The sequence below is a fragment of the Syngnathus acus genome, chromosome 2 (genome assembly GCF_901709675.1).
Source record: "Syngnathus acus chromosome 2, fSynAcu1.2, whole genome shotgun sequence".
NCBI classification, from domain to species: domain Eukaryota; kingdom Metazoa; phylum Chordata; class Actinopteri; order Syngnathiformes; family Syngnathidae; genus Syngnathus; species Syngnathus acus.
Window position 1 is genome coordinate 6,300,424 of NC_051088.1, and position 21,320 is coordinate 6,321,743.

The 21,320-nt window shown below is 39.7% G+C and overlaps 1 protein-coding gene across 2 annotated transcripts in view; it reads right to left on the bottom strand.

Annotated features, from left to right (window-relative positions):
* Nucleotides 1-2,313: 2,313 nt before the first annotated feature.
* Nucleotides 2,314-21,320, bottom strand: part of cpne9 (copine family member IX) — a 53,497-nt gene continuing 34,490 nt past the window's right edge. The window contains exons 8-21 of one of the 2 annotated variants that reach the window (XM_037279618.1): nt 19,934-19,997; nt 18,095-18,198; nt 17,165-17,269; nt 14,612-14,653; nt 13,657-13,732; nt 13,154-13,207; nt 12,534-12,595; nt 11,964-12,010; nt 10,714-10,895; nt 9,439-9,566; nt 9,015-9,117; nt 8,504-8,561; nt 6,387-6,460; nt 2,314-3,959 (exon numbers count right to left, since the gene is read on the bottom strand). In XM_037279618.1, the coding sequence (XP_037135513.1) occupies nt 3,795-3,959; nt 6,387-6,460; nt 8,504-8,561; nt 9,015-9,117; nt 9,439-9,566; nt 10,714-10,895; nt 11,964-12,010; nt 12,534-12,595; nt 13,154-13,207; nt 13,657-13,732; nt 14,612-14,653; nt 17,165-17,269; nt 18,095-18,198; nt 19,934-19,997 (1,264 nt within the window). In that variant the 3' untranslated portion in view covers nt 2,314-3,794. The remainder of the gene's footprint in view (nt 3,960-6,386; nt 6,461-8,503; nt 8,562-9,014; nt 9,118-9,438; nt 9,567-10,713; nt 10,896-11,963; nt 12,011-12,533; nt 12,596-13,153; nt 13,208-13,656; nt 13,733-14,611; nt 14,654-17,164; nt 17,270-18,094; nt 18,199-19,933; nt 19,998-21,320) is intronic. The other variant, XM_037279609.1, reaches the window with a different exon arrangement.

Genomic DNA, 21,320 nt, shown 5'->3' on the forward strand with positions numbered 1-21,320 from the left:
AACCATACATCCAGCCGCATCAATACATATCCAGTACAATTACTCAAGAAATAACAACTGCCGCACGCACATCCAATACAACTGGCGTTTCAGACCCACATGACAGGTGATTGACCTTTGCACATGTGCCAACTTGTTTGTTGGACCCTGAATGTGGATCCAGGCCTTCATTCTCCTTGTTTCCTTTTTTGTGTGTTTTGAGTATCTTTCTGGGTGTTCGGTCTGTGTTGCAGACTTTAGGCCCAGGCCTCTAACCCAGCAGGCCTGCAGTTAGGGGCTGGTCTATCCGTATGTTCTTTGTTACATCATATTGTCTTTGTTCCTCGGTTCACTTGTGTCTCGTCTCACTTGTTGGCAGTCAGTCCGAGAATAAAAACGTGTTTTAAAAAAGATGCCGCTCTAATCAACAAACTAATTCCAATGAGTGAGTCAGAAAAGCATTCTAGTCATCAATCAGAGTGGTTTCTTGCTGTCATTCTCAAAGGCTTTGTATTGATAAGATGAGAGACAATTCTGGAGTTAACCCTCAGAGAGTAATTACTCTTGCCTGCAGTCTTGCTTTGTCATAATAAGGATACTTTCCAAATCTCGGCATCTGTTTTCTATGAGAGCTCAGATAAATCTGCTGGGCATCAGGACAGAGAGAGCAGTTGAACGGGTAGCAAACATTCATGCAACAAATAGAATTTTCCCTCCGAACACACGCAGGGTGAATATTTACGTCAAAATCCACATAGTGCTAACAATGGTAAGAATGGAAACATTAACCCTGGTTTGAAACACTATTTTGAAACTCTAACCCTAGATTGAAACCCTAGGTTCAAAGCTACTTCCTCTATTATGACTATACTTTTACTTACAAAGCTACTTTAAAACATTAACCCTAGTTTGAAACGCTCATTGATACCCTAAACCTAGTTTGAAGCCCTACATTAAAAACCAAACTTTAGTTCGAAAGCCTATTTTGAAACCTTATCCCTAGTTTGAAACCCTACCGCTAGTTCGAAACCCTAACTTCAATTTGAGACCCCACTTTGAAACCTAAACCCTAGTTTGAAACTCTGACTTTAGTTTGAAACTACTACAACAGTTAACCAAGAACTTTAACCCTAACCTGAACCCCTAACCCTGTATTTCTAACCCCTAACTCAACTCTAACCTTAGTTTGAAACCCTACTTTGAAACCTTAACTCTAGTTTTAAACCCTACTTGAAACCCAAACCCTAGTTTAAAACTCTACTTTGAAACCCTAACCCTAGTTCAAAAAGGTTACTTTAGTTTTAATCTGTACTACTTAACAATTACCTAAATTAGAAACCCTACTTTTGAACCTTGACCCTAGTTTGAAACTTTCACCCTAGTTTTAAACCCTACAAAACCCAAACCCTAGTTTGAAACCCTACTTCGAAACCCTAACCCTAGTTTGAAATACTTACTTTAGTTTGAAACCCTACTACAAAATTTGATCAATAACCGTATTCCCTAAACCCTAAACCTTAACCCCTAACACCTAACCTGAAACTCGAAATTTAACCCTAACCTCTAACTCTGACCCTAATCATACTTTAAAACCTAACCCTAGTTTGAAATCATTTTGAAACCCTGACACTAGTTTGAGACCTTAACCCTAGTTTTAAACCCTACTATAAAACACTAACTGTAACACGAGTTTGAAAACCTAAACCTAACTTGAAACCTTAACTGTTGTTTAAAACTTCGAACCCCTAACCCTAGTTCGCAATGCTCACTTGAGTTTGAAACCCTACTCTGAAACTTTAACCCTAGTTTGAAGCACTACATTAAAAACATAACTTTAGTTTGAATCAGCATCGTAGCCGCCATGACCACACACAGGCTAAAGCAGTGGATTAGACAGGATTGAGTTAGCCAGGTTTGAGCCCCGCCCACTAATTTCGATGGAAGAGTTTGACAGATTAAATAAATAAAACTCTGCAACACGGATGTTTCAGTGAAACAGAGAAATAACATTCATAATTTACCTTTAATTATTGGAAATTTCATTAATAAATGACAGTGCTATATTTAATTCCATATTGAATTACTAAATTAAACACTGAATTATTCCTATTTAATGGTGCAGTTAATTATTGAGTGTTTTTATTTATTCATTTGGTTTATTTAATTCCATGTTTGAATAATACATATTTAATTAATACATTTAACATGTAATTAATAATTACATTTTAAATTAAACATTCCATGGTGTATTTATTTATTTTATTTTGGCACTTTTGGTCCTTCATATTTTCACACGTGTTCATCCATTTGATCAAAAACTTAGACATGTATTACGTTTGACCAGTTAAGCAGTCCAAACATTTATTACACCAAAATACAATATAGACTCAACATTACACAGAATAAAAAAGTTTCCTGTCTTGCTACCGAGCGCCTAAACCAGTTTTGGTTTCAAGCATATAACCTAATGAATTAAAACTTGATTTCCTGTACAAGAAATCTATGTATGGGCATTTCTATTCGTGCATAAGCCAATGATGAGACAGAAACAAATATTCTATTGTTAAATAAAGACCACAGGCTAATTTAAGTCAGAATACAGCAGTGATCAAAATATTTGGAATACTGAGACAATTATTCCCAACATGCAAGAGACGCAAGGACAACATCTTTTATATTATCAAGAATACTAGGTTTTAAAATTGATTCATATACTTGCACAAATGTTTACAGCATCCTGTTAAATCACCATCTTTACGCTGAAAAATACATTTTAAAAAATACACCTGGTTGATTGAATTTGACTGTAGTATTAAGTCATTTCATCACTACTGTTTTAACTACTGTCTGTGATGATCATAGTAGTTTGCATGCATAATACAGATACTTGTCTGTACAAATGATGGTCACAAGTGGGCGACCTTTGTTCACAGCTCAGTTTCTGACACCCAGTCAAGTCGTGGAGGACGGATAAACAGTAGTGGAGGCATGCATAGGACAATCTACACTCAGATTCAAGTCTATTGCCTTTCAAAGAATGTGCATTTGTCCACCAGGGAGCGTCTCTTCCCCACAAAAATGCCCATCAGAAAGAGAAATGTGTGCCTTTTGTGACCTTCATTGTCATTCCTACTTCCCATCATCCAACATCCTCCATCCTCGTTTCAGGCATCAAGTCAGTCTCCGGATCTTCCTTTATTCCTCCTCACTTGTCTCCACGCTTGCTTCCTTGCTCTCCTGCACCTGCCTCACTTTTCATTTCTTCACTCTCTACACCTCCTCCTCCTCCACTTCCTCTCTCCAGGGCAGCCAGAGAGGGAGAATGGCATTTCTCTAACAGCGGGAGGGCAAATCTGCACCCAGCATCACTTCACGCAGCGAAAGGATGAGTGGGTGTGGCAAAACGAATTACGAGTGTGTGTGTGTCTGTTTATTTGTAAGAATGAAGATACAATTAAATATTCATATAGTTTACTAATTCTATTCGATTCAGGCGAATTTATATTGTAAAATTAGAATTTACAATCCCGCGCTCCTCGCCCCCCCTCCCCCAAATTTCTGCTTTTATTTTATGTCTATAATCTCATATATGATTAGGAATTAATATAATGCAAAGTTGTAGTACACATTTGCAAGTAAAGCCAGGACTTGGTGTTAATGCTTTGCTGCGCTTGAACTTGACTGGTGAGAAGGAAGGATGCTTTTGTTCACTACTGCGTGGCAAAGTGACTTCACTGTTGGTAGTGGAGGTGTCAAAAAGGAGGATAAAGTTTTAGGTGGAGGGAGGGGGAATCAGGCAGGATCACTTTGTGCTGTTATGGAAGGGGCGAGGAAGAGATGCATGGTCTTGGTTCAATTCCTCGACTCTTCATGAAGGACAAAAGCTGGTCGGGGATCTCAGCGAGGACGTCCTTCGCCAGCCGCGCCATACTGAGGACTTGGTTTCCAGATCTGTCCACGTAGTCTCGGAAGGGAACGAACTGGAGAGGCAGGGAACAAAAACATATTGACCAAGTTCAATTACTTGTATGGACTAATTATGATTAAACAATGCTGTTTTCTGCACTCACTTGTCTTTTTGACTAATAGGCCAATTTAAGTGAAATGAGACATGATCGATCAATGACATCTCATAACAGATTTCGCACTAATCTCTTTCATTCTTTCAAAAATGTACACAACCCCCAAAACAACTAGACGTACAAATGTATTATTTACCCAATTGCTCCATGTTGTTTCCCATTGAAAATTACCTCTGGAGATTATTTCTAAATGATGTCATTAAACTAAATATACATTATTTATCAATTATTGATTTTGATTTCAGCGGTTCGGTGGCGCACTGGGTAGCACGTCCGCCTCACAGTTAGGAGGGTGCGGGTTCGATTCCACCTCCGTCCCTCCCTGTGTGGAGTTTGCATGTTCTCCCCGGGCCCGCGTGGGTTTTCTCCGGGCACTCCGGTTTCCTCCCACATCCCAAAAACATGCTTGGTAGGCCGATTGAGCACTCCAAATTGTCCCTAGGTGTGAGTGCGAGTGCGTATGGTTGTTTGTCTCTGTGTGCCCTGCGATTGGCTGGCAACCGGTTCAGGGTGTCCCCCGCCTACTGCCCGATGACAGCTGGGATAGGCTCCAGCACGCCCGCGACCCCCGTGGGGACTAAGCGGTACAAAAAATGGATGGATGGATGGATTTTGATTTCTATGCTCTGGGCAAACGATAGAAAACATGGTCGATGGATAATCTGGGAATCAAACACAAGTAAGAATTCTACAACCAATACCTGACTTAAACAGTACAGTGGCACTCAAGATGGATTAAATTATTTTAGTCTTTCTTGTTTGTACATACTAAATCGAAATTAAGAGGTCAACAGGCCTTTAAATGAACATTGGCATTAATTAAATTAAGGTGGATTTAATCTAGATCTATCCAGAACCTTCCGGATGGCCATCAAACGATGTGGGTTTGAACTGAACTCCCAGTTTCTACTGATGACACAGCCTCAGGAGTGTGGAGAAATGTGGAGACAGTGTTAAAACCCTTTGACTAATTTATAGGCCGATTTGATAGATCTATGCAGCGTTTGTTCATCGTGAAAGTGCAAGTAAGAAAAAGTGAAGTGTGATGAACACTCCTTGTGGATTAATACTCCGTGTATGCTGGAATATAAAAAAATGAATGCAGTTTGAAACTGTATACAACCCACAGATTGCAATGTGTTATGAAAATGTCTTAACCAGATATCTTGGACTCACTACAACAGTCTCACTACAAAGGCACAAGGCAAGGTCTATTTTCTGTCAATCTAAATTCCCCCTAAAATCAATGGTTTGATAATCCTGTAAACAAAATACATGTCGCAGAACACAACATGATTGTTCCTCTAATGAGAACTATGTGATTTACGTTGGGTGGGAAAGTCAGCGGTGCTGCCATACAAAATAGCGGTGAACAACATTTTGGATCGATATCAAGTAGGCTGCAGTAACTGAATCGATCAATTGATTTTTGTTGTTGCCCCCCCCCCCCTTCTCCTCACGAAGTCTTAAAGAATTATTGTCATTGAAAGGTTAAAGGTAATTGGAAGCATGCACGCAAATGAGATTGTAGTTGTATAACAAACAGCGGACAGTTATGTGGAAGGGCCCTGATGCTGAAACATGATGGCAATATCAATACAGCTTTGGCCTGAGAGCAGAAATCATGCAGTCAATAAGCAGGCCTTTGATTAATGTACATAGTCTTAAAAATCTGGGCGAATGTAGGTCAGCAAAACTTTAACTTGCAGCCATATACATAATATGAACTTTTACATCTAATATAATGCTACATTATTATTATTTTCAATTCACATGCCTCCTACCACTGTGTTGTTTTCGTGTCTTAGAGCTATTAATGCCATATATAGGCAGTGGCTATAGCACAATATCTCTTACCCGTCGACAGAGGCGAAAGCGGGGGCAGTCTAAGCACAGTCGTTGAGGTTGACTTTGATTTACTGATCGCTTTTAGGCTAGTATTATGGCCCAAACCTTTAAATCACCAGCATTTTTTAAAATTAAGTGCCTTATTTTCATGCTCAGCGCATCTAGTGCAAAGCACAGGCTTAACTGTGTGCGTGTGTGAAGTTCTCTTTCTTTTGTGCGCCGTGTGTGTGTGTGTGTGTGTGTGTGTGCGTGCGTGCGTGCGTGCGTATATGAAAAACAAAATAAGTACACTTGTTGAAGAACTGGGGGAAAAAAAACATGTGCAAGTACTAGTATGTCCTAAAAAATTCAGAGCGTGCACATGAGTTAAATGGAAGAAGGGAACCAATTTAGAGGCTGATTGAAGCCTTCTTTCACTATGCACTTTGTTACTGCTTAAATCTCCCCAGCCAAGTTCAATGGAATGGTGATGAGTACCTGCACAATGTCTCTCTCAGCGAGGCGCCCTCTGGAGGATACTCTCACCTCATCTCCATCCAGCTCTTCCATTGCTAAAAGCAGCAGAGAGACAGTGAAAGAATGACTCAATAACAGAGCCACTGAGAGGGAAAATGAAAATGATCATTGTAATTACTGAAATGGAACGGCATGAGGAGAAAGGTGTTGAGTGGAGTGTGGACAGAACATTTTATGTAACAAAAAATGTCATAGCTCCTGCAAAGATGACACAAATTCAAATCACAGGTCAGAAAATTGAGAAGCCCAGTCGTTTAAATGTGAAGCTGCGGGAGAGCTTCATAAGACATTTGTGCTAACAATAAGAGAGTACTTGTTGGGGAAATGTGTTTAGATGTCCTCAATTGCAGAACCATTACAATCTCACATGTAATGAATGCATACTGTATTTACAGTACTGTCAAGCCCCATCTGGAAATGAAACACTGCAATGGAAAGATGTCAAAGGTCATGGTATATGCTCACCGATCATAACGTGAGGTACACTGAAAAAGCCACTTATTGCCCTGTTTGTTTTTCGGTATGTCTGTAGGCCTGATACTTGATGTTGGCATGACAGATCTATTTTTGTTTACGTGTGGCTTTGCAATGAAGGCATTCACATCCTTGTTGTTGTCAGAGTGCACGTTGCCGATTGCAGAATGGCTGCTCAACACAATGTGTTCAGCCAAGCAAACACATCAAGGTGCAACCATGCCAGAGCGCTAGAGGCAGCATTTCTCTTACAATTGGAACTCAGTATGAGTCAGTATGAGTATTGAATATAATGTATGTCGAGACACACACAAATAGGTAGCACATGTGACCTTCAACCATGGCTGACTGCATTGCATTCACTATTAATCCTGATACTGGATTTCCAAATTAGAAAAGAATAAAGGACAATCCAACCCAGGCTGAGGATTAAATCGTCACACATCATTGAACCGTAGCATCAGCTAAAGGTTCATAGCTGATGGCAAGCCAGGGTTTGACATTAAACTACACTAACTCAAGGCTTCATGCTGGAATGAATTGAACATATCAATTGATGGCACCCGTGTTTACCAACAAATGTATTGGCATTGCCTTAAAATAAAACCCAGGTGAACCATGGAGAGGGAGTTGTGGAGAAAGCAAAGTCAACAGAAAAGATCGATCACTTTCCTCCCTTTTCTCTCTGGCAAAATTGCCAATCATATCTTCACAACCGCAACTAATCACTACAGGTCAACACCGCTTTGGATTCTTTTCTCCTGCTGGGAATTTTTGTATGGATCTAGGGTGTGAAATATTATCTTTTCTATTCCATCCATCTATTCTCTATACTCAAGCAGAGCACCAGAATGTATTTCTTTCCTGAGGCTAAACGAGAGCTTTGCAGATACATACTGGGGATAAGAAAATCATTTATAAATATACTGTATTTTAGAATCTTAACTCAAATGCTCCAGGAGCTAAGTCGATTTCCGATGCCCCTCGAGCTCCAGTGTCGCGCCATCCCTGTCTATATTGATTATACTGGTTAGTGTTGCAGAGAGCTGGAGCCTATCGTAGCTGACTTCAGGTGAAAGACAGACTGGAGCCTGGACAGGCTGGACTGGTGGACAGTCAATTACAGGATATATATAGAGGCAGACGACTATTCACACGAACATTCACACTGTCAACGAGTGGGAAAGAAACCCATTCTGCCTGCATGCAAAAGGTTAATACACAAGAAATCCTGCTAGAAATGGAAATGACATCACAGTGCCTTAGGGCTCAAGTAAAGACATGGCTCATCTATTTTCTGGCTTTGGTCATGTGACGGTCCTTACTTGAGCGCTTGAGCACTGTGATGTCATTTTAAGTGGCAAAATGGCAGCCCTTTGAGAAGGATTGAGAAGGATTGTGCTGCGTAATTCATCTTCCACATACACGATACGAATCAAAATGTTGTCTTTAGACTAGTGCGGGGGCATAGAACACATTATCTTCAAGAAAAAATTGGACTTCCGCTTTAACCAGCGCCACTAGTTCTTTAGAAATAGTCGTAAATATTAAAATTTGTCACTCATTCTTTTTTTCCAGTCATATCCCGACCCTGTAATACTCACCATCAAACTCAGCGGGCCCTACACCTACGATGATTATAGACAGTGGGAGTGGTGCTGCCTGCACAGGAGACAGCACAAAAGAAAGACCACATGAAAATCCAAAGCAGTGACACATACATTGTGGCATAAATGACAATCACACTGGCAGGACAAAATGGAAAAGCAAAATGTTTTATATTGTACTACAAAAGGGTGGCGCAATTAATCTGTCTCTGCCCCATTCAGAAATGCAGGAAAAGGGCAATTGAAGGACAGGTATGACAGATATGTCTCACATCAACAAAAGTAATATTTTATGCATACATTTGTATTCAATCCTCATGAGCACAGGCTGTTAGGATCTTTGGCTATATCAAATAAAAAACTGACAGAGGTTTCATGAAGTGAAATATTGCATATGGGATTGACATGGGTCGCATTATCAGTCACGTATGGTAAATCTGTTAGAAGTGAATGCAAGCCAAAGAAATGTGTTGGAAACGTGCCTGCACAAACATGTGTGTTTACTCACATTGACCACGGCCTCTTTGGTTTGGACCATGTCAGATATGACTCCATCTGTGATCATCAACAGGACAAAGTACTGCGAGCCATCTGTTATCTCTGATGCACAGCTGGCACACAAACACACACACACACGCACACACACACGCACGCACGCAAACACACACACACACACACACACGCACACACACAGATACTTTGGCGAAAAGACAGACTATAAAATAACATTGCACACGAGTCTACAATAATCTCAGTCTTTAACAGAATTGCATACATGTGATCAAGGGTTTACGTATGACCCCAAAGAAATATTCATCCTCTGCTTTTCATTTGGCCAACTAAATTTAATTGACTTTAGAGGAAGATCAACAAATACAATTGCAATTGTATTACAAATGTCATTTAGTTCTAAACCCTCGGCAAACACTCACTTTGCCACTTTGTTTATGACAGGTGCAAAGTTGGTAGGTCCATAGAGCTGTACAGTTCTTAGGCTCTGGAAGTAGGCCTCCATGACGCCATCGATGCCCACGCAGTTTGGATTATCATTATTGCTACCCTGAAAAACAAAGCAATGCATTATGAAAGACAACACCTTTAAGTCAGACTTAAGCTCTTGTATTTTTTTCTTTTTTTACTCATATTCATAGTACATATATGTAACGTATTGCTCTCAAACTGTGGGCAAAAGTGAAGAGGCTTTTAAGCAAAGAGAATCAATACAAATAAACTGCAGCAATCGTGTTTGTAAAGCAATCCAATGAACACAGAATAAAAGTTGTCTGTGCGGTTATAACATAAATGCATGAATTTTTACACCATCCAAATTATTCTGAAACTCTTACTTTATAGTGCATGACACGAAGGGAATAAAATTGTGAATTTCAGGAGAGAATACCACGACTTCAGCAAATCATGATGTGAGACATCAGCTCAATGAGCATCTAAAGTAAAGGTGTAAAACTCAAGGCCGGGGGAGCAGTTTTAGCCTGCCACATCATTTTATTGGCTCACTAAAGAAAAAACAGTATGTCTACCTTGTACTCATTGATAAATGGATTTGTTCTTGTTCTCAAGGCAGAAAATCTGATGTAAAGTTACATTTTTCTTTACTTTAACCAGGTTTGCAACCATTCTTTTTCACCAAATCCCATCTCAGGATAAATTCAAATTTAATTTGTTGTTAATTTCTTGTGATTGGGGACTTATATCCTTGACTCAGTCGTGATGGCCCTCTGTGACGTTGGCTGGCAGCAAAAATGTGTGTGACGTGCCGGATTCTATGTGTGATGATGATGGGCAACTGGCATCCTGAAATAGGTTGTGTTCAAGATACGAGCTTCTCCTGTACTGTTCCTTGGCTAATCTCGCATTCTGCTCTGCATTATTTCCTGTTTTGTAATGTATTGTTTACTTGTCCAGTATTCATTTATGCATATACGTAGGGCAATCCTATTCTGTAGGTCAAAAGTATTTTGGTGACAAAGTAAGGGCTGTCTGGAGAGCCAAGCGGAAGGACACAAGTTGCAAGGCGAAAGGGTGCTGAGCGATTCCTGCTGGCAGGCAGATGAGCACAACTTGTTAGCCAGCTGTTGTCGCAACAACAACTCCCGGTCCCAACCACATCATGCTACGGGTGTGCTGTGTGTGAGTGTATACGTGTGTGTTTGACCTCTGCAGGTGATATGAAATGGTGTGTTTCTTACCAGTGGGAAAGCATAGGAGATTTTGCCATCAGGGGGCAGCTTAGCGCCAAAGCCATAGGCAGGAAAGAGCTTGTCACTGTCATAGTCCTGGATAATCTCACCCACTGCTTTCAGGGCCATGGCATATGCATTCATCTGGTAGGGGCTCATATAGTGGAGTGAGGTGGGCTGCGATGGATTCCCTTGCAGAGGCAAACAAAACAAAACAAAACAAAACAAAGAGAAGGAAAAAGATCACCGGCCTAATCGCTTGCTTTCAGATATTATAAAATGAATGTTTGATAACATATGTTGCTTCCTCTTATGTCTAATTTAGGTAATTAGGAAACAGAAAAAACATACGACACACTCCATACCTATAAGAGGCACTACAACCGCCTCTACTGAAAAAACATGTATGCATAATAGCCAGATCATATAAAATATTGAATTTGAAATCATCACACTCTATTTAACAAGTTCAACAGGGATACGAGTTTACAAATGGATGTCTATTCATGAGGGTGATCAATGATTAACAAACTGAATAATGTAATATGAATTTCAAAGATTATTAAATATAAATAAACTGCACACTACTTGTTCAGAATTTGAGTTAAATGAATTAACATTTAATGACCTATGTGAACATAAATAGTAAAAAATTAAAATCCGGAAATCACAGCTTTCTGAAAAACTTCCGTAGTAATTCTATTGGTTAAAGACAATGAATCCCTTCTTCAAATCAGATTTTCAGGCTGTATTAGGCTGTACATATAAGGCTTCAAACTGCAGAGGGATGCAAGACAGCGCGGAAATGACAGAGGACATGGTGCAAGCTTGCCCATATTTGGCGCTGTTTGGAAGTGGCCTGGTGCCTTGACATCATAACAAAGTAGGCCGCAGTGTTTGTCACTGTTTCAACGAAAAGCCCTGGATTTGCTTAGAAGAAAGAGGAAGAGGAGGGAGATGAGCAGCAAAGGATGAGTTTCTCAGACTCTAATGGCACGACAGAAATTTTAAATTTGAGTTTAGACTCAACCATTAGCCATCAGAGCTGCTTAGAGGTGTACGAGCATGGATGAGCAGGGACCAGTTTCCCTTTTTACTATGTCACGCTGCATTTTCAAAAATCTTGTGCTATTCTCACTTTGAAATTACTTCTCCACCAACTCTCTAATTGAATGCACCAAGATGTCATCATGGCGCTCGCCTAAATTGAAAATTTTTGTGATTCAAGATGCAACGTGAAAGGGCCTTAAGAATCTTACCATTTGATGCTGTAAAGTCTATAGCAACAGTGAAGTTCAGCTGCGTCCTGGTGCACATAAAATTCACCCCAAAAGTGAAGAAACAACAAAAAACACAAGTCAATGTACATGCAGGAAATATTATACAGTAGTGCATGTGAACATTAATGGATAACATTCATTATTACACTGTAAAATGTAATTTGGTTAAAGAACCTCGACTAACTGATGCATTCACGACAAAAATATAAAAAAATATTCTAATAAACTTGCTAAGGATTGTACATTTAGGCAAAACAACAAAACAGAAGGTGATCAGATTTTAGGTGCTCATGAGTACGCATTCACAATATTCGTCCTACCACTTTCTGGCAAACAAAATACTCAATTATAAGAGAATAATGACCTGAATACATACAAGAGAATTAGGAGTGCAAAATTCCTCAGGTGTAATTTTGTCAAAGTCAATATCAATTCAGTCTGATGCTCGCAAAGCTTTTGGTGTGTCAAAGTACACACACGTACGCACTTGTGCACACAACTGGGTGGCATTGACACTGTGAGAGCGGGCTAATCATTAATTCCACTCACCCTCCTCGGATGAAATCCACAAAGGTGTACTCAGACTCCACTTTGAAGGACAGCAGAGTTACCTTGTGTGTACACAGACACATGCACGCACACACACACACACAAATGAAAACGGAGCCATATTCATGCCAATGGGAAGGGACAAACACATACAAGTTGCCAGAGGGCGTAGCAGACATTGGGAGAAAAAGACATAAAATATTTGGTGTGAGTAACATAAACATTACCAATGAGCAGCCACTAATTCCAATTTAATTTCAATTTATTATACTGTGACAAGGGGAAATTGAAGTTATATATAGTTATATATATGTTGTATATTTTTGTGTTACAAACCACACACAGAACCAGATCACAAATACAGGAACGCAAGGAGACAATCAGAGTGAAAGAGGTGTGCGAAACATGTTGCACCAGTTCAGCTTGTGGCTTGCGTTGCCTGCCTCAAGCGGACCTCAACAGTAGACATCAACCAAACCAGCACCACTCCAAAAACTAGTTGCCATTATTCTAGCTTGACAACAGCGGGACTTGAATTTGTGGCTTCAAAGCCCAAGTCCTCATAGCTGCTGCCTGCCACCTTATACACAGGCAAGTACAGGGGAGGTGGAAAGACTCACAGTTCCTGAATTGACATACTTCTTCTTTTTGCCCTTCTTCTTGGGATTTAAAACCTGTACGTGATAGGAAAAAGGGGCATATGAGGTTACCGCACATGAGTATCATACATTGGACAATGCTTTAAAAGGAAAATGAATGCAACAATGATCATCATGGCTGTCTATGAATTTAAACTGAAATTATTTCAATACATCGGATAAAGATGATTCGTTTTAAAAATGCATTCATAAAATCACCACCCATCAATAGTTATCCACAAATGATTCACCCAAACAAACTTTCAGTGAATTCATTATTTTCCCGTGAATAAATCGTCGAATCTAACTAATTTGAGGGCGGAAAAAATAGATGGATGTTTACATTTTTGTTCTTTGCTTTCTTCAAAAGATAATTTTCCCAGCATTCAGGGATTGTGTTGCAGCATATTACTAATTATTACCACAATCAAATGTTGCAACTGTGTCAGTCCCAAAACATTTGAATAACATTTCAACAAGTTCACCTCATAGACGTTGAACTGGTTCTGTCCCCGGGACAGCTCTCTGTAGCTGGTGGTGAACTCGCCAATGAAGTCATGGCTGCAAACACACACCCACACATGGGCAAGCATGAATCCAAATGTCATCATCTGAGACAAAGTGTCAAGTCTATTCACATCTCCTTCTGTGGGTCTGCCAGATTAACCCCCTTGTGTATTGTGATGGTGTGAGTTTATGTTCCAGTCATAAGGATACACAAATACAAGTAAGATAGGGTGGAATGAGGTTAATACACACACACAGAAACACTATGGTAATAATTAAATTGTTTAGTGTTTGAGCTAAAGTTTAGAAGCCGATATGGAGTGGGCAGTAGTTTCCAAACTAATCACTGTTATGTGTCATGTAAATAAATAAGCACATCACCTTCTTTCTCCGAGGGCCTGTAATTTGCTGCACGATAATAAACTTCATTACCACAAATCACACCAGCCACACAGCAGACATGGCATCAGTAAAGTAGCATTTAAAAAGCACGTGCTCCTGTGCGCATTCTGACGGAAAAAAAACACTGAGGTGGAGAAACAAGAAAGTTCAGATGCTATTGAATGACCTGTCTGCCGGCAGTCGTGAATGGTTTCTACATAGAAAATTAAGGATTACAATGACCTTTTGTAAATCACAAAATGTAGGAACTTGTTTGAAGGACAAAATTACCAAAGTGACGATTTATAACGTGTTGAATGTATAACAAATAAAATAATTCTAATTAAGCACTAGGAAGCAGTCAGCTCAGCATACACGTGCAGTCACAGCAATTAATTATGAGACATTAGCGAGAATGTAGAACAACAAAGGTTAGAAACACGTGACATAAATGTAATATTATTACATTGTGAAATGAAAAAGAACTTATCTAGAACATATTAAAATGGAATACTGATAACTGAGGTTGACAGTGACGTAACACGACTTTACCTTCCGTCTCGATCCCAGTCATAGACGTCTATTTTTACAGTCCTGAAATAGAGAACATATTAGTATTTATGAGTGTGCCAATGCAATTCAATGATTCAACAATGTGTTTCTCTGCCAGCAGATATAAAGTTAAATATGAATTGCAACACTGTTGAATATTAAAAATGCAGCACCTGCTGGCACTACAAAGCAAACAGGGTGCTTCACTGAAACAGCACGACTGGCAGCGCAGAAAAAATGGCCGTAACAATTCATTGTTATTTCAAAACACTTGCCTTTTAAACTTTTGGAAATATGTTATCTTCACATAGAAGAAAGTGGTAGACCCAAGTGCAGGAAAGAAAAAAACAGCCTGGCAGAATGCTGATGATTTATTAGAAAAATATAATACACGCAACACCAACAGACAGAAACACTGGTGGGACAGAGCATCTTACCATTGATGGTCTTAAAAAGACTGCCACAGATGACAGGATGGAAATAAAGATGGAACTTATAAGGTTCAAGGGTGATGCAAGACCTGGGGCCCCATTTTTGTTCTGGGTGCATAGATGGAGTTTTCTTTTTTGGGGTAAACCTGAGTCTGCTGTGTCTGACATTGCGGAAACAAAAGCATCACCCTGCTAGGGGATCATGGTGGCTTTGGAAGCTCAGAACTAAGAGTTAAAAGTCGGGGCTGCCACCCCACCTTATAACCCCAATGGAAAGTACACCCCAGGCTGGCATGATTGGCATCTGTTAAAATACCCCCTATTATTGATAAGCTGATAAAAGTGAAACTATAAATTTAGTAGGTCAACGGGAGGAATTGGGAAGGGGTCGGGAGTGAGAGCACTGTGGATCAGCTCATGATTATCAATCCCTTCTAATAAACAGATGAATGGTACAGCTCTAATTAATGAAGGTGTTTTGAGTCTAGCAGTCATCATATATTATACATCCTGAGCCCAGTGTTTATCCACTTTGGCTGTTTTTGTGTGCCTAGTTGATGTATTGTTTTCATTTTGGGTTATCAATATTATGTTCCCATGCACTCCCTGTAGAAATATAGTTGAAAAATGCCACTGCAGATATAAATTTGACAGAGGAAGCTTTCCAAGGGACATATGGCTGAAATTTCTTGTACACTGTTGTGATGGCACTTGGGTGAGACATGGTTTTCACATCGATTGCAAAATGAATATAATGAAATTCATGATACTTATACAGTTGGGGTTGATGTTACTGACAGTGTCCCTGTGGAATTTGCCCTTTCCCCCTGATGTGGGGCAGTGGAGAGCCCTGTCCTATGTTGCCTAGCAACAACAGGCTAGGCAACTGTGTGAGGAAAAAAAAACAGATTTTTTTGCTGTGGCTGCCAACAACATTTTTATTTCAGTTGTTAAGTTTATTTTGAATTGTGTAGACTATTTATCTATTCCATTTAATTGTGCATTTTCGCTGTAAGCTACAGTTGCCCTGAAGTGCAGAACACGAAAACAGATAACTAAACACAACATAAAATGAAGAAAAAACATGGGGGGGAAAAGCTAATTGTAAACAAATGACCAACCACAACGACATTTTCATACCGAATGCGGTTGGTGCGTGGTGGGGTTTGACTTACGGCTGATCGGAAAAGAGGGACGACTTAATTGACCATATGCACCGTTCGTCTTTGACCATGAAATTATTCCGTAAAATGTGCTTTCTTCAAAATGAGACCTGTGTTTGATGAGGAGTTTAGTATTTTTGTATTTGTGAGATTTTTATTTGCTGATTAGATTTTATTTATTTTTTATGAGCTTTTTTCTTTCTTAATATTTGTTTTCATGTTTTTTGCTGTTGCTTTTGTGTTTATCACTTCAGGGCTACTATAGTAATACGATCATAAGTGTTACTCAGCTCACACATTAACATTTAATTTTATTCCCACGTGTAAAGTAGTGGTGTCTCGAGAGAGCACCAACTGTAAAATATGCCAGTAATAGCCTCCAGTAATTCTGATATCCACTGCTTTTTGAGATATACTGGCTAGGGAAAAAAAGGGCAACGTGATAGAAGCACCCGGTTTATATCGCATGTTGAAAGATTTGCATCATCTGAGGATTGCTGTTTTATTTTACTGGCGCTGAGAAAATTTTGAAATGCCATGCATCGTAATCCAATGCTCACACTTTTAGGTGTTTAATACGATGATCTTATTCCCACAAGGACAAGTGCAGTTAGACAGGAGCCGTGAAAGGTATTAAGTATATGCAGTGCGCACCTGCCCGCAAGTGGCTATCACATCTGCTCGGCACACTCGGAATGTCAATGTAATACAGAGTGTGGAGTGGAAACCGAGGCGATCTCAATAACACCGGCGCTGGTCCCCGGGACAAAATGACCGACTGCTGGCATTATTCTGACCGCCCCGGCAACAGGTGATGTCATCGACTCCCGGTGTATTCAGGGTTCCTATGTCAGTTTATAGAGGGGGAATGATTCACGCATGGACGATCAAAACAGCCAACATTTCACTATGCAATTCTTGCATGAATTTATGCATGACTCGGGCAGCTGTTTTCTGACCTGTCATAGTCGCCGTTGCAGAGAGCTCGAACAGGGATGGTGAAGGGCTGCCACACTGGGTTCAGCGTGTTCTTGATCACCTCTGTTTTATGGCAGATGGTGAATCTGCCAGAAAAATGGAAAACACTTTGAGAAACACACAGACGAGGCAAAACAGTGCTCATTTGCTTTCTTGATGATAATTACACAGCATTTATAGGGATGTGTCTCCGTCAGTTTGTCTGGAGGACATGAGCAGATGGGGTTCTGCTTGGACAAAGAACCAAGCTTCAAGAAGTTATTTGAATAAGAATGACACACAAGTAAAACCAGATGGAAGTAATGTGAAAATTGTTTACCCACACAGCTTTTTCATTACCGGAGTCCTCGAAGAATTTCCTCAAGCTTTCTTTGACGAATTTATAATATTTTACATATGACTACTATTTAGATGACAACATTGTTTGGTTAGCCCCCAAAAAGCAAAGGTTAAAGTACTTCAACTCCACAGTATTAACTCCTGCAAATAAAAAATATAACCACTGCGCATGATTCCAGTAAATTGTGAGAAAATGTCTGCCTCTCCAGCTGAAAGAATGAGAAAATAGACTTTGGAACCACCAAGTAATGTTTTTTGTTACAAATATCTTGTATTAAGTTGTTTAAAAATGAAACTGGAATGCAATTTTGTTAACATGACAGTAGTCATGTAAACCTGCAAAGATCTGTCATCTGCCTGCGTGACTGAATGATAAACTGCTTGTCAAGATTTGGCAAAGCTGTCCAAATCCCTGACTGGATTAGGAATTGGGTTCCCATACACTGCTTAAAAACAAAAGGAACGCTTCAATCACACATCCCAGATATCCACAAATAGCATCATAATTAATGTAAACCAGAATCATTTATTTTCACAGGCTAATAGTAACCCATGAGGCTTTTCAGACTCACGTTCCGTCTTCGTTGCTGCGATAGAAAACCAGGAAGGGGTCTGACTTGCCAAAAAAGTCTTTTTTATCCAGCTTGTTGGCACACAACTGCATAGTAGCAATATCCTGTGAGAGAAGACAAATAAGGCTTGATGAAAATATCATTTAAGATGCAATTTAATTTTGAAGGCAGCAACCTGCTGTGTTGCACATCTTATTATTCCAGACTACAGCTTTTTGTGACACAGACAAAGTAATTTATAACACAACACCCCATCTGAATGCAAAGCAATTGTCATAGTTAAACTTGTATAATGGAGATGCAAAATCCCAAGTCGGCAAGGAGTCAAGCCTCATCTTCATAATGACTGCATATATTACATGGAGAATTCAGGCCAGTGTTTCACTTAAAGTATGCATTTTATCAGAGGGAGAAGCACATTTTATCATGGATCATCTGTAATATAGTCATAGAGGAATGGGGAATAGCCTCATGCATATTTATGAGTGGTTACATCTATTAATGAGACACTGGTTTCTTAGGTCTGTTGTTTTTAGATCCTTGGTATGGTAGAAGGATAGTTTGGAAAGATTGTCCATGATTAAATATAGAATTCATTGCATTTGGATTTATCAGTGTGCACATACTACAAGTATGGACATGGAACACACAATATTTCTGTTGGGTTTGGGTCACTTGTCACTTTATCTCTGTGTTACATGCCAGTTTTATTTCAAAGTTGTCCGCATCTAAAAAAAAAAAGATCCAATCATACATGGTTAAATAATAATATGAATCAGATCAATCTGACTACAGTATAAGTGGGCTGGTCCCAAATATCCTGTCAGTGCTCCTTTTTTAATGGGAACAACTGGACAAATGCAGACACGCCAATGACACGTGTCAAATGTACTGTAAATTGAGCGTTCCGTTTTAATTTCAATAGATACTCAGTGTATAACCTCACTATAGCTGAAGTTACGATCCACATATTATATGAATGGCAATGGCTGGGAATAACACAAACTTCTCTATTTTGGTAGACTGGCACACGTTCGATAACAGGCGTTACTTCATTTTTCTGTCAGCGTAAGTCTAGTCTCGTGTGTTTGGGTCTGTACTGTGCTCATCTGGGCGTGGCGGCGCACGTACCAGCCTCGCCCCCGAAGCACCTGCTAATTTGGTGACCAAATCCCGAATCATTATGATCCTCATCATCAATATGAAAAATATATGCTGTATTTTAAAAGCACACTGTCACTAACTATTATTTTGTGTGTGTGTGTGTGTATGGGGGGGGGGGGGGGGGTGAGCCACAGTGCTCCTGACCCCAATTCCCACCGTCAACAAAAATGTATTAGTTGCATGTTTATGTTTATGAAATTATTTAACAGATGATGACCATGCCAGCCTCAGTTTTACCTTCCATTGGATTTATAATAACCTTGCATGCAAGCTGAATTCTCGTGGTATTCGTGAGTTCACAAGAACAAATTTTCCCTGCGCTCAATGCTGATGCAGTTCAATTCTTTTTACCACTGCTGTTTGAAAACAAATAACTATAGCAGTATCATTAAATCATTCATACTGTGTATGGGTGGATCTACACTGTTGGGAATTTGACATTTATATTACCATCATAGCCGGGGAAAAAATGTACACTTGAGCCCTGACTAAGTGATTTACATGTCGAACTCCAGCTCATTTGTCACAGTTCACACTCCTCTCAAAAGTTGGGACCATTAAAACTTTTCTGCAGTTGTGCGTGCGTGTGTGTATATGTGTGTATCCTATTATTGGGGCACAGCTCAAGTGTGTGCATAGAGGGGTGTGTGAGTGCACGTATGTTTGGCTACTGACCCTGCAGTTGCTGAGCTCCTCAGCAGTTAGGATAATGACCCCACACTTCTTTCCTGGAATTCCACTGCAAAAAAGATGATTGAAGCGGGAAATTAGTCCCCATATATGCATCTTCTTTATTTCACTCTTCACTGTATATATGCAGACGTTTCCCACTTGGTTAACAAAATGTTTTCATCCACAACAATGGTAAAATCCTTGTCCACATAAACTAAGCCAACCTTTAGCTCATTTTTGGAAAAGGCAAGAAAGCAAAAATGGTAAAGCCAGAAGATGAAGTATATAAATGTGCACTGATCACAATATGTGGTCTGTCAATAAATGTCATAACTTTTAATATTATCTACAAATTAACATGGTGTTTGTTGAGCCAAGACGCATTTTACATGACTAAAGTGAAAATTGAATGTAGTAGATGTTGGTAGATGAACAAAAGTATATACGTAAATACCAATTATAGGACAAATAAACCATAATTGAATAATTTTCTGAAGCACACCAGATGCTACCTCATGGCACCCTGGTTGGCAATTATTGCATCAGTCCTTGTTTTAAATGTGTTTCAGGTCAATTCCAGGTCTTCATTATTCCCCAGTTTGAAACCTCCATTTACATGTGAAAACATTTTCGAGGTCAAGCATACAAGCGATTTATTGAGCTGTCGCGAGGGAGTGGGGGTGGGGGGTAAACGTGGATAAAAATGAGAGTGGAAAAGAGAGCGTTGATGGGTAAACTAGTGACAAACGATGCAGAAAAAGGGCAAAGCTTGTTTCGATCGATCGTTTTAGAAATGATGGGAAACAGAGTTGAAACGTTAAAAAAGAAAAAGGCTGTGTGACAGGCCAATGGGAAAAGCTAATACTTGTTGGTATTTCTCCAAAGTCAAGCAGATCCTAATTCAAGGTTTGTCACTCTTAGGCCTGTTTGTCATAAATGATTAAATGTTGTGACTTGAGCCAGGTATTACAGTAGTACACCGAAGGCGTTGCATACAGCTTTGCACCTACTCTGTATATTGTTTTACACAGTGGCGATGAACATACATACATATTTGTGACAATTAGGGGAAGTACATGTTCTAGCCTCTATTCAGGTACGTTATGTGACTTGAGTCACAATCATTTTAATGAAGCACTGTGACAATCCATCTGCTTTTAAATTTGCCATTGCAGTATCAATGAGAGCATTTTAATAAACATAAAAAAATGATTGATACCGAGTACTGAGCTCAAAGCCGAAGCATTTAGACCTTTGAAAATGGAACAACATACTTTAACTGCATGCTGTGATGTTCAAACCAGGGAGCAGGACAGTGGAATCGAATCAAAAGGTCATCTATCAGCAAGCCCACCCAGCTTCCAAGGACACGAGGTCCGGATGAAACAGT